This window comes from Caretta caretta, chromosome 11 (assembly GCF_965140235.1).
Source record: "Caretta caretta isolate rCarCar2 chromosome 11, rCarCar1.hap1, whole genome shotgun sequence".
Classification (NCBI taxonomy): Eukaryota; Metazoa; Chordata; order Testudines; family Cheloniidae; genus Caretta; species Caretta caretta.
The window spans coordinates 79,525,674-79,540,036 of NC_134216.1; the positions used below are offsets into that span (position 1 = coordinate 79,525,674).

General features: G+C 41.3%; 1 protein-coding gene across 8 annotated transcripts in view; it reads right to left on the reverse strand.

Moving 5' to 3' along the window:
- Positions 1-14,363, reverse strand: part of PCNT (pericentrin) — a 239,033-nt gene that overhangs the window by 50,205 nt on the left and 174,465 nt on the right. For all 8 annotated transcript variants that reach the window (XM_048869001.2, XM_048868996.2, XM_075118197.1 and 5 more), the window contains 3 exons: positions 9,005-9,175; positions 3,875-5,008; positions 1,417-1,578 (listed from right to left, as the gene is read on the reverse strand). In XM_048869001.2, coding sequence (XP_048724958.2) covers positions 1,417-1,578; positions 3,875-5,008; positions 9,005-9,175 — 1,467 coding nt within the window. The remainder of the gene's footprint in view (positions 1-1,416; positions 1,579-3,874; positions 5,009-9,004; positions 9,176-14,363) is intronic.

Below are 14,363 nucleotides of genomic sequence, written 5' to 3' on the forward strand. Positions count from 1 at the left end.
AAACATCAGACCTATCTTTAAAAAGGGAAACAAAGAGGACTCCAGAAATTACAGACCTGTCAGCCTAACTTTGATACCTGGAACGATACTGGAACAAATTATAAAACAATCAATTTGTAAGCCACCAGAGGGTAACAGGGTCATAAGGAATAGCCGGCATGGATCTGTCAAGAACAAATCATGCCAAATCAAATTTCCTTCTTTGACATGGTTCCTGGCCTAGTGGATGGAAAGAAGCAGTAAACATGATAGATCTTGATTTTAGTAAGGCTTTTGACACAATCTTACATGACATTCGGACAGTGATTAATTGTTCCCCATGTCCACAGAAGGTAGAACAAGAAGTAATCAGCTTAATCTGCAGCAAGGGAGATTTAGGTTAGATATTAGGGAAAACTTTTTAACTATAAGAGTAATTACATTCTAGAACAGGCTTCCAAGGGAGGTTTTGGAATAGTCAACACTGGAGGTTTTTAAGAATAGGTTGGACAAAAACCTACCATGGATTGTCTAAGTGTACTTGGTCCTGCCTCACCACACCAGGCTGCACTTGATGACTTTTTGATGTCCCTTCTAGTCCTAGTTTCTATGATTCGATGCTCCTGTCATGAAACTGCCCTGAGGCTCAAATCCTCAGCCAAGTGCACAGCCAGTCTGTGCACAGTGCAGTTGCTCTGAGGTTTGGAAGCAGTGCTACCCCCACAGGCTTCTCTAACCGCCAATCTAGCCTCTTGGCTACAGTAGTATCTATGCCACTTCCATCCACACTGTGGCAGAAACTGATGAATCCACGTAGTGGTGGACCCACCAACCTTGCCCCCAAATTTTAGTTCTGCAGTAGTCCACAGAGAACACGTGCACAGCAGCATACAGCATGTCAGCCATCTCCAGACCCTTACACACCTCTTACCAGCCACAAGAACACACAGTACATGTACTTCAAGCAATGGCAAGGAAGCTAAGTATTCTGGCTCGTAACCTACTGGATGATTTCTCAACAGCTTCCTGAGCCAGTAGAACTGAACCTTCTAGTGTCATAATGAATCTGACCCATCATCTTTCTAGCCTTCTATATTTATAATAGTAGCTTCTAAAAATACTACAATTATGAATAAGTAAGTACTAAAGGATATATACAATATACAAAAAGCATTAACATGAAGAATACAGACAACTTGCAGACATATGAACAGTACTTCAGTCTTTATGATCTGAGATTCTACAGATCTCATTTCCAACATTGACATTTGGATCTTATTTCTATCTGAAGCCTTTGCTTTAATGACCAGGACTCAAAGCTTCTCTTTGAAACCACTTTAATATTAACAATTGGAGAAAATTGGCAATGATGAAAAATGTGCCAAATTAGCTCTCAGTCCCTTTCACCCCATTACTACCATTACTATTCCAACATACCTTTATGTTCTCCAGTATTTTACCAGTCTGTTCTTCACTTAATTCTAATTCCTTTTTCACACAGGCTAATTCAGACTTAAGTTCTTCCTGATGCAATGTCATCTTTGTGATTAGATCTTTGTGGTTTTCTGAAGTGTTTGTTGCCTCTAACTGTACTAGAATCTGTAAAAGAAAAAACAATTGTAGGTTGCTCTTTTAGAAAGTGAGCCATTTCCACGTTGGTGAACTTCATTCTGTCAGTTTTGGAATTCCTATCCAGGCATCAACTACAATAATTGTCATTTTAAAAGAATGAGCTCCCGTAAGCAACATTTTTATAGAAGTGCTGATAACTTATGGGGTTTAAATAAAAACGTGTTTCAAGTTATTATTGTATATGTTTATTTTACAGAAGGCAGAGAATGAGGACAGATGCACTTCACACACTAGGGGAGGATTTCACCACACAATCTTCAGCACAACCTGTGCGGTTCTACTTATAAATCCAGGTGTGTATTTAGTATTAGCACTGTACCATCAGCAATTTGAGCTTCTAGTAACATTAACCAATGACAATTTGAGATCAAATAATTCTATTCCTATTACAGGACAGCAGTATCAACACTGCCTTCCTTAATGTTGGTGCCAACAGAATACATATTTGCTATTTATTATATGACTCATTACAAGAAAGGTCTCAGGAGAAGTATAAAGCATATGTTCTAAGCATGGCTGTATATAACAATCACCCTCTTTAATGTTTTAAGAAGCTGAGTAAATGCAACATTTGGACAGGCCGTGTAGTCTAGGGATTAGGGCAACAGACTGAGCTCAGGCACATGGGTTTTCATCCTGGGTCTGTCACTAATCTGCTGTGTGACCCCTCTGTAAGGTCACTTCACCTCACTGTGCCTCTGTTTTCTCTCCCACCCTCTGTCTCTCTCATCTATTTGCACAGTAAGTCCTTTGCAACAATCATACATGTGCCTGTACAGTGCCTAGCACAATGGGGTACTGATCTCCATTAGGGCCTCTATCTACTGTAATACAAATAATTATAAAAACATTTGCTTTGCTTAAGGATTAATACTTTCTATAACCACTTAAGAAGGTGCAAACCCATTGTACAGAAGCACACATCTACAGATGAACAACATATATGTAAGTGATTTTTAGGCAGTATTAGTATTTGTCTTGTCCAATGTGTACCTGAAGAAAACACGAACGCAACATCAGTGAAGTCTAACTAAATTCACTATTGCTACCTCAGTGATAAGCTACAAAAGCCTAACTAGTGAAATCACTCCAAATGTTAACAGAGTAATTTCTCAACTAATGAGCTACACACAGTTGTGATGTTTGCATTGTGAAGCAGCATGTGAAAGTAATATGATGTAACTATAATGTTCTATGACATCATGACAGGTGTGCATGCATGTTTTATATCAGTAATACTGTAATTAATGGTCATTTATTTTGCTTAAGTCTCAGCTGTTTTGCCCTGAATTGGACATTGCAGAGACTGTAATAATGCCAGAGAAGCGTTTTGCCTAATCCATGTAGCGTAATTGGTATCTGGTCTAAAAAAGCCACTTTCCTGCCGTCCTGGCTAGGGACAAGTAATATGGTGTGAATGAGCAACTCTGGACTTTTATACGAGTATAGTTCTTTTGAAGTGGGCATCCTAAATCACAGAAAGGTTTCCTCCCCATGTGTGCATTCATACACCCAATCTCTCTCCCTCCGAGAGTGCTTAACCAGAGCAGGTTTGCTATGCATACTCTTGATACCACAAAGCACTCTTTGCTCTATTCCACCACCTTAGAGAAGCCTTAACCAGGCAGCAAATGTGTGCATAATTGGCACCTGCAGAGCAAAGCAGAATATGCTCCAGAGAAATGCTCTCCAGGTTAGGGCAGCTAATGAAATTAACGGAGATCAAATGATCTTTTCTGATTAACTGATTCTACACAGAGGGAGGAAAAGGGAACCTTGGTGATGTGTCCTCAGAATCTTTCAACTGTGTCAAATTTTAGAGGTGAGCTACCAAAAATATGTTTCTAAGTAGTTCTCAAAGACTACCAGAAAACAAGCATTCATTTATCAATGCTGATTTCCTTAGCTTATCTAGGTTGACACTATTGGTGCTCATAACATTTACCTTCACGCTTTCTCAAAAGCCTGAATGGTGGAGGAAATCTATCACCATTGTAAATTTTATCCTTAGTGAAAGCACCAAATAGTTCAATCTACACATTTTAGGCAGTGACAGCCAACGGTCGCACTAGCATCACCACACCAGTGAATTTCATACTAGTTAGTGCCCAGTGTCAGAATAAAGTTTCTAATTTTACAAGTTAATAAGATCAGACAATAAATCTCTTAGACTTACCCAGAGAGATAAATACAAAATGTACAACATCAGAGCTGACTTGACTCTTCAACATTTAAAAAAAGTTGTTACAAAAATAATGCATACCAATTTATCACTTTGGGAAACTGAAGCTGCAAATGACTGATCAGCATTTGGTCCTCTCTCTTCTCCCAATTTCTCCATTCCATTTGTATGAACTTGAACCTCTCCTTCTTGTTTTAAGACCAGTTTATGAAGTTTAGCTTCTTGATCATTACTTTGTTCCTTTTCCTTGTAGGATTCCAGCTGTGAATAAAGGTCATCTCTTTCAGAACACAGGGCTTGGAGTTCTTTCAAAAATTCCTGGATCTGATCTTTCAATTTTGTAGCATTTGCTTGAAGTTCATCTATTTCTCTCTGGTAAACTACTTCTTTCTGATTCAGTGTTTGAACCTTGAAATCAAGCCTGGAGACTTCTGATTGAAGGGTTTGAACTTCTTCAGCCTCAGTTTTCTGATGCAGATCCTTCTGTAACAGTTCACCTTCAAGCCTCACAATCTTTTCTGCTAGGTGCTGTAATTCAGCTGCCTCCACTACTCTCTGCTCTGCTACTGTCTTAATCTGCAAGTCGCTCTCTAAAAGAGTTGCTTCTCTCGCTCTCAGTGTATCTTCAAGCTCTTGAATGCGCGTGGACATGATCCCCATTTCACCATCTCTCTGAGAGAGGTGTGTTCTTAGAAGGCTATACTCCTCCTGAAATGCATCATACTGTATTCTTAGGGACGTTAACTCTGCCAAGTGCTGCCTTGAAGACTCCTGTACATTTTGAAGATTTTGTTCTAAAATTTCCACCTCCATTTTAAACTGAGATTCCTTCTCTTCAAGCAGCTGCTGCAGGGCTTCTCGAGCAGTTGAGACAAGTTCTAATTCTTCCTGAAGCTCCTTCAGGTTGGAATGTAGCAACACAGTTTTCTTATTTTTATCTGAATGCTCCTGAAAATCTAGTGATCCTTTCTTCAATTCATTCTGAAGGTTCTCTACCTGCTCCTCCAACCGAAGCAGGTTAAGGTTATCTTGGCTGTCACTAACTTCATGACACACGGGTCCAAGTTGTACCAGCTCCTTTTGAAGCTTCTCAATTACTCCATGAAGCTGCTCTACCTCTTCTGCTTTATCCCTATGCAGTCTTTCCTGGTCACCACGAAGGTGCTCAACGAGTAACCTGAGTTCATCAATTTCAGATTTTCCGTTTTCCATGACCTGAGAGAAAAAACAAGACTGAAATGCCAATTGGTACAGAGTTATTTCTGTTGAAGTATCAGAATTCCCACTACTTAAAAGTTCATTTACCAAAACAACATATGTGCAATTTCAGTTACTAGAACGACCTCATCTTCAAAGCAGCCAGTCAATAAAACAGATTTAATAAGGGCTAGGTTTGAAAACCTTACCAGGCATCTTGTAGCTAAAACACTAACCTCCTTAACAGACATGAAAAAAGCCCCCACTCCCAAGAACAGTCCAGAGATAGTTCCCTGGTGAGAAGGCCAGTACATCCACTTCCCTCCCTCTCACAGCTGGAAAGGATGGGACCTCTCAGTTTCCCCAAAGAATGCTGTCCCTCAACCTGACTTGCAAGGACACCACCGTCCTGTCCCCGCAAAATGAAATCTTTCACAATAGCTTAATTAGTGTGAGAAGTTCGATTTTCCTTCCCCTTCTCGCAGCTGAAAAAGATGGACTTTGAATAGCAAAATATTTATTTTAAGTATTAGCATACCCACATAATGTATACTATATAATTACATACTACTGACTAGTGTTTTGAAAGGGGTTTTTGTTACATTTGATTCTTAAAAATTTAATGAAAATACATGTATTTTCAACAAATGCTTAATTCTAAGACTAAGAATTAAGCAGCTTCTCCCCTGAGCAGCATGTGCCATAAGAGAGTATACAGATAATAGCAAAGCTGAGAAACCCACATTTGGGAGGGGAAGCTACTCCCTAAACACATCCATGTAGCCACCCCAAACTCTACTACAGTTTAAAATTGACAGCTGAACTCTGTACTACCAGGATACTTTTGTCAGGGGGGCATTAAGGGGGAAGGGAACAACTATTTAATGAACAATTCTCTCAGAGCAGCACATGTCATAATGCAACCTTCTGTGCAACAATTATTCTCTATTGCAGGTTTTTCCAGATTATGGAGAAGATGTGGCAAGCTGTATTAACATTAGCATAGGGACCTGTGGTGGAGGAAGAAGGGGAGTGATCCTTTTGTTAAGGTTGACATCCGGGGGTCTGAGTTTTCCTATGGGTCTAGTCCCATTACACGTTTTGGTGGCCATGTTCACCTAGCCGTGCTACAATTCTGCCAGTCCACACCTCTGTGAGAAGAGGATGGGTTGGAGCTATGCAACATCCTGAGCTGCAGAGATTTTCAAATATTTTCCTTTGAAATAAAAGAAAGAAATACATGGATCTATGTCAGCAACCTGATAAAATGGCAGCTAACTATTTGTAATTCATTAGCTGAAGTGATTACAGTTCAGTTCATCTTTAAATACCCCAATATTATCTCAAAAAAGTGGTACACTAGGACACATTTTAAAAAGCAATGTCCTGACAAAATGATTTTTTTGTGTGTGCGCCCCACATTTTGAGCCTCCAAAAGAGAAAATCACTCACAACTTTGGTCCTATGATAATATTGGGAACATAGTTAGCAAGATGAGTGAATGAGCTTCATTGGGTATGCTCTCATTTATCCAAATGGCCTGGGGGACATCCAAAAGTTTTGTATAACTGAGTGATTGGCTAAACAGAAGTGCTATTTTGAGATGCAGTTTCACAACAGTTTATCAATGATCTGGATGATGGGATTAATCAGACCCTCAGCAAGTTCACAGGTGACACTAAGCTGGGGGGAGAGGTAGATAAGCTGGAGGGGAGGGATAGGGTCCAGAGTGATCTAGACAAATTGGAGGATTGGGCCAAAAGAAATCTGATGAGGTTTCACAAGGACAAGTGCAGAGTACTGCACTTAGGAAGGAAGAATCCCATGCACCGCTACAGGCTGGGGACCGACTGGCTAAGCAGCAGTTCTTCAGAAAAGGACCTGCAGATTGCAGTAGATGAAAAGCTGGATATGAGTCACCAGAGTGCCCTTGTTGTCAAGAAGGCCAGCCGCATATTGGGCTGTATTAGTAGGAGCACTGCCAGCAGATTAAGGGAAGTGATTATTCCCCTCTATTCGGCACTGGTGAGGACACACCTGGAGTATTTCGTCCAACTTTGGGCCCCCCACTACAGAAGGGATGTGGACAAATTGGAGAGTCCAGCAGAGGGCAATGAAAATGATTAGAGGGCTGGGGCATATGACTTACGAGGAGAGGCTGAGGAAACTGGGGTTATTTAGTCTGCAGAAGAGAAGAGTGAGGGGGGATTTGATAGCAGCCTTCAACTACCTGAAGGGGGGATCCAAAGAGGATGGAGCTCAGCTATTCTCAGTGGTGGCAGGTGACAGAACAAGGAGCAATGGTCTCAAGTTGCAGCAGGGGGAGGTCTAGGTTGGATATTAGGAAACACTATTTCACTCGGAGGGTGGTGAAGCACTGGAATGGGTTACCTAGGGAGGTGGTGGCATCTCCATCCTTAGAAGTTTTTAAGGCCCGGCTTGACAAAGCCTTGGCTGAGATGATTTATTTGGTGTTGGTCCTGCTCTGAACAAGGGATTGGACTAGATGACCTCCTGAAGTCTCTTCCAACCCTAATATTCTATGATTCCATTATTCTAACACAGCTTCCCCGCAACCACAACATTGCCCTTCAAAGCTGCTGTTGTAGCTGAATCAGGATTAGGTCTCACTATCTGCTCAGAACCCATCATATGAATACATAGCACTAACAGGTGCTAAGAATTGAGACGTTATTAGCATGTGATTAACATAGGGAGACATCGGGGGGAGGGTGGACACTGGATTTGGATACCTAGGATTTTTGGATAAAGGGAATTTAGATAACTGGAACTATACTGTAATTAGTACTGCACGATTAAGTTTGTTATCCTTCAAGAAATTATTATTCTATAAACTATTATTTATCATTTCTATTATCGTAGTACTTAGAGACGCTGGCTGGAGATCAGGACCCCACTGTGTTAGGCAATGCCACCATCTTCCCTTACAGAGGGCAGATTAGGCTGAAAGGGGGCAAATTTTGGACTACACGGAAAATGGTTAGGTTGTATGGCAGAGTAAATATTATTTCTTTACTTTATTAATTTTGATTTAATATTTTAAGAGACACCAATCCCAGACTAAAAGAACAGGAGGACTTGTGGCACCTTAGAGACTAACAAATTTATTTAAGCATAAGCTTTCGTGAGCTACAGCACTGACACCCATTAAATACAACCCATGATGATAAATAAAAGCAGCAGTAGGTCCCCCTCAAAAGCAACCTGTCAATCAAATAACAAAACAAAATATCCACAATAGCAAATTCCCACTTCCACCGAGTCTCAAAAGGGATCCTTAAAAATGACCCTTCCTAAATGTGGTCTTGCCTATTTTGTAGTTGTGTTACTGCATATGGCATGAAAAACCTTCACCAAAGACAGAAAATGACCAGAGAAGGACCGCATAACACAGGTGGTTAGAATTACAGTGGGATGTACGGAATTGATTGAGACAATCAGGAATTCCTGCCCTGGAAATTGAAGGCACATCTGTTTTTTTTTACCCCACTTGACACTACATAACAAGAGAACACAAAATTAAAAAGGCAGTAAAGTTAGAAATCAACAAAAGGAAATGTTTGTTTACTCCATTTATAATCACACAGTGGGACTGATGAGTACTGGAGCTCATGAAACTGAATATTGTGCCTTCGTATTTTTCATAAGTTTGATAATTGTGTGATTACTAACATCTGAAGTTACACAAATTACGGTAATAAAAGTTATCAAATCTCATGTTTCAGATTCCAGGCTAATGCCTGGTAGGGACAAGAAAGGAGCGCTCCCACTCCTGTGCACAGCACTGTGCAACAGCTTATAGCCTCTTCGCTTATTTTAACCCTCCGTCTGTAGCACTAGACACTCCCTAAGGAAGTAACTCAATATGGGAAACTGTTTCTCCTGAAGACAGTAACAATACTAACATACTAATTATTTTTTTGAGGCAAAACATCGGATCTATTCCACCTGTAATACCACATACTCTCACTCCGTAACACCACTGTTTCTCACCTTATTATCTGTGGCACCATCCAGTTCACGCTGGAGTCTCTCAATCTGCTCATTCAAATGATCAATTTCTTGATTCTTTTCCTCAAGCAAAGCCTGTGGGAACTGCAAAACTGCTGATTCACTATTACCCACCTTCTGACTTTGCATCATGTGGAGTTTTGCTATGTCCTCCTGATTGAAAAAAGAAACAAATCTGGATCATAAAAGAACTATCCATCCCCCGTATAATATTAAGGCAAAACTGTGCTGATTTTAGTCAGTATTTGATTTTTAAGTCCTACAAACTCAAAACAGTTAACACTATAAGGCAGCCTCTTTCTGCTAAACTATTTTGATTACACCCTTACTACTGATAAATTGATTTTCACCAATTCCCCTCCCTCTTTCTCCCCCCAGGAGATTTTTTTTTTTTAAACTATGATTTCCATGGGATTTTTAAGTCCTTACTTCAAAGGACTAAGTTGCCAGGCTGAATTTTCCAGTTTTGAGGGAAAGTGTTGGACTATAAAATTGCCCAACTGACTGCTGATCAATTCTATAATGTGGAATATTTATTTAACATGGCTGTACAGGTCGGGAAATGAAAGCTCACATTAAATGCATTTTTTTAAAAAAGAACAGAATAGAATTTCATCAGTTTAATAAATACTATAGCAGTTTCACAAGAAATCAGCATTATAGTTATCAATGGTTCGTTGTCAAACTGGTAAGGTATATTAGTGTGGTCCTGTAAAGGTCTGCCCCGGCTCCAGAACTATTAAATATTTTAATTAATGACTTGGATAATGGAGCAGAGAGCACACTTATAAAATCTGAGGATGACACCAAACTGTGTTGGGGTGGATTGCAAGCACTTGGGAGGACAAGATTAGAATTCAAATAACCTTGACAAATTAGAGAATAGTTCTGAAATCAACAAGATGAAATTCAATAAAGATAAGTGCAAAGTACTTCACTTAGGAAGGAAAAATCAAATGCACAGCTACAAAAGAGGGAATTACTGGCTAGGCACTAATACTGAAGAAAAGGACCTAAGGGCTATCATGGATCACAAATTGAATATGACTCAACAGCGTGATGCAATTGTGAAAAAAGCAAACATCGTCCTTGGGCATATTAACAGGAGTGTCAGATTTAAGACACAGGAGGCACTGGTGAGGCCCGAGCTGGAGTTCTGTGTCCAATTTTGGGGCCACACTTTAGGAAGGAGGTGGATAAAGTTCAGAGGAGAGCAACAAAAATTATCAGAGGTTTAGAAAACCTGACATGCGAGGAAAGGTTGAAAAAATTGGGCATGTTTAGTCTTATGAAAAGAGGACTGAAGGGGACATGATAAGTCTTCAATTTCGGGCTGATATAAACAAATTGATCATCAATTGTTCTCCATGTCCATTGAGAGTAGGACAAGTAGTAATGGACTTAATCTGCAGCAAAGGAGATTAAGGTAAAATATTAGGAAAAGGTTCCAACTCCAAAGATAGTCAAATACTAGAATAGGCTACCAAGGGAGGTTGTGGAATTCCCATCATTGCAGGTTTTTAAGAGCAGGTTAGACAAACACCTATCTGAGATGGTCTAGGTATACTCGGTCCTACCTCAAGGTGACAAGATGGACTAGATGGCCTCTTGAGGATCCTTCCAGCCCTACATTTCTAAAATTCTATGATGATAGTTTGTGTCAAAAGTAATTGAAATTACTACCAGAAATTGAGTTCTAAAAATGGTGGCAAACTATATAAACTCTGTATTTAAAAGAGAAGGTTACTCAGCTTGTGCAGTAAATGAAGTTCTCTGAGACGTGTGTCCCTGTGGGTGCTCCACTTTGGGTGTTGGTGCATCCCGGCGCTGTCGATCAGAGATTTTAGGTAGCAGTGTCTGGTCGGGGCACATGTGCGCAGTAGCAGTCTCGCGGTGCCACTGATGCCTCATGTAGCATGCACACACCCCAATCCCTTCCCTTCCGTCTCTACCATGGAGCGTTTAGCTCATACTCCGAAGTAGAGGGGAGGAGGGTAAGAAGTGGAGCACCCACAGGAACACACATCTCGAAGAACTTCAGTCATCGCACAAGGTGAGTAACTTTCTCTTCTTTGAGTGCTGTCCCTGTGGGTGCTCCATTTTAGGTGAATGTAGAGCAGTGCCCTGACAAGGATGGAAGGCACTTTGGAGTTGCGTTCATTGCTGAGGATAGTACAGCGAGGCCTAGTCTTGTGTCTCAACTTGAATTGAGTGTGATAGCATAATGATTTGTGAATGTGTGTTCAGATGCCCAGGTAGCTGCTCTGAATATGTCAAGAATGGGCACATTGTGTAGAAATGCTATGGAAGTCGATAAGGCTCTTGTTGAGTGTGTTCTGATGCCCGGAGGAGCTTTCGTGTTGTGTAGTGAAGAGCACAGATGGATACAGCTAGATATCCATTTAGACAATCTTTGCATAGATATAGCAGATCCCTTTGATCATTCTGTTATTGACACAATGAGTCTGGAGGATTTTCGGAAGGGTTTTATTCTGTCCAGATAAAAGGCCAAGGCACGGTGGACATCTAGCGTGTGCAGGACCACCTCTTGGGTGTTATGTGGTTTAGGATGAAATGTAGGTAAGTGAATCGGCTGGTTGAACTGGAACGAGGATGATATTTTGGGCATAAATTTTGGATGTGTTCAAAGTGTCACTTTATCTCTGAAGAATATTGTGTATGGGGGGAAGGGAGAGGGGAGAACATGAGAGCCCCGATCTTGCTCACCTTTTGCACCTACATATTGGTGACCAGGAATGCCACTTTCACAGATAAGTGAAGTAACGAGCATGTGGCTAAAGGCTCAAATGGTGTTCTGTTTACACTTTTGAGCACGAGATGTAAATCCCATACTGGTGTTGGTTCACGGATGTTCGATACATATTGTGTATGCCCATTAAAAATCACTTAGTAATCAGATGAGCGAATATTGAGGTCCCTATTGATGGAAAGCTGTTATGTGCATGAGATGAACCTTCAGGAAAGTAGATATTCTAGAATTAGTGGGAGTGGTGCCTGGCTTGCAGATATTTGTTTGTTCTGGCACCATAGGAGGTAAGTAGTATGCATGCTATGTTTCTTGCTGTTTATTAACACTTGTACTTATTCCAAGCAGGTTAGTTCGTCGCATTGGAGCCATGCCTGCAGGTGAAGTTTCGCCGGGTCCTGATGAAGGACTTGACCGTTGTCCTGCGAGAAAAGATTCGGTAAGCGAGGGAGAGTGAATGGTATGCAGATCGCCATGCATGTCAGGTAAGGAAACCATGTTGGTACTATGAGTATTATGTTAGCCCTGTCAGTTCGTATTTTGTGTATTACTCTTGAGATTAGAGGTACTGGTGGGAATGCATATAGGAAAGGAGGGTTACATTTGATGAGGAAAGCATCCCCTATGGATTGTGTTTCTCATCCTGCTCATGAGCAGAACTTTAGGCATTTCTTGTTTGCTGGCATCACAAACAGATCTATGCGTGGGGATCCCCACTTGTGAAAAATATGATGTGTTATTCCGTCGTTCAGTTCCCATTTGTGCTTTTGGAAAAAATGTCTGCTTAATGTGTCTGTCATTATATTCAGTCGACCCAGGAGATAAGATGCTATAATAGTGATGTTGTGCTTTATGCACCAGTTCCATTGTTTTAAGGCCTTTGTGCATAAAGAGAGGGAACGTGCTCCACCCTGGCAGGTGATATAGAACATACACTCAATGTTGTCTGTCAGGATCCTTAATTGTTTTGTCTCGTATAAGGAGGAGGAAATGGAGGCATGCATTTTGGACTGTGCGTAATTAGAGTAGGTTTATGTGTAGATGTGTTCCTGTGGAGGACCATTTGCCCTGGGTGGTATGTTGGTTTAGGTGAGAACCCCATCCCATCAGTGAGGCATCTATTGTGATTTGGTATGGATGGCACATCCTGTTGAAATGGGAGCCATAGCAAACATTTGTTGGGTTTGTCCACCATTGTAGTGAATGTAAACCTTTGGGATTTGTGTGATTCTTTTGTTTAGGCTATTTTCCTGGAACATATACCAAGCTCAGCCATCTTTGAAGGCATTGCATGTGTAGCCTGGTGTGTTTGACAATGAAAGTGGTGGCTGCCTTGCGTCCCAAGAGTTGTAGGCAGGTTCGTGCAGACACCCACGGGCAGTCTGAGACCACCGATATGATGGAAGTAATTGCTATTAATCGGGTCAGCGGTAGTGATGCTTTGGCCGCAACTGAGTCCAGGTGCACTCCTGTGAAATCTAATTGTTGTACTGGGATAAGGGTAGATTTCTTTTAGTTGATTTGAAGCCCCAGGGAGTGAAAGAGAGATGGTTTGCCGGGTGCTTCATGCAGTCTCTGTCAAAGTGGTGCCTCTAAGTAGGCAATCATCCAAGTATGGGAATATCAAGATTCCCTGTCTGCATAAATGAGCTGCTACTACCGTTAGCATTTTGGTGAAGACTTATGGAGCTATCAACAGTCCCAATGGTAGTACTCTATATTGGAAGTGGTCTTGTCCCACTGTGAATCGTAGGAAAGGTCTGTGAGCAGGATGAATGGTAATACGGAAATATGCATCTTATAGGTTGAGGGCTGAAAACCAGTCTCCCTCTTCCAGCACAGGGATTATCGACTTCAGGGTGACCCTTTTGAATCTGAGAGTGCAGACAAATTTGTTGAGTTTTCTGAGATCTAGTATGGGTCTCCACCCCCCGTTTTTCTTTTGACTCAGGAAATAACGTGAATAAAATCCCTTCCCTTTGTGTTGCGGTTGAACTTGTTCCACTGCCCCTATTTGCAGAAGATAATGTACTTCTTGTCTCAGTAGGTGCCTGTCCATCATACGGTCTCTGTTGGTGCTGCAACATCTCGTCTCTGTTTCGATTGTATGGTTGGTATCTATGTCTCCCGTTGCAGGGCGTGTATATCCCGAGCTCTAGAGTCCTTCATGGAGTGGAAGACCTCATCTGCCTCTACGGAGAAGAGCTTGTCCCTATCAAAGGGAAGGTCTTCAGCCTTGTATTACAGTTCTTTTGGGATGACAGATGAATGAAGCCATGATACTCTGCGCATGACTATGGCTGTTGCTGTTGTGCATGCCGCTGTGTCTGCCATGTTGAGGGATGCCTGGAGTGCTGTCCTAGCAATAAGTTGTCCCTCATTGACAATGGCCTGAAACTGTTCACTTTTTTCCTCAGGGACCTCCTGTACGAAATCTGTCAATTTGGTGTAACTGTCATGGTCATAGTTTGAGAGTAATGCTGTATCATTTGCTGTGTGGAACTGGAGAGTTGAAGTGTAAACTTTGCACCCCTGGAGGTCCAATCTCTTCCAATCCTTGTCCGGGGGTGTGGA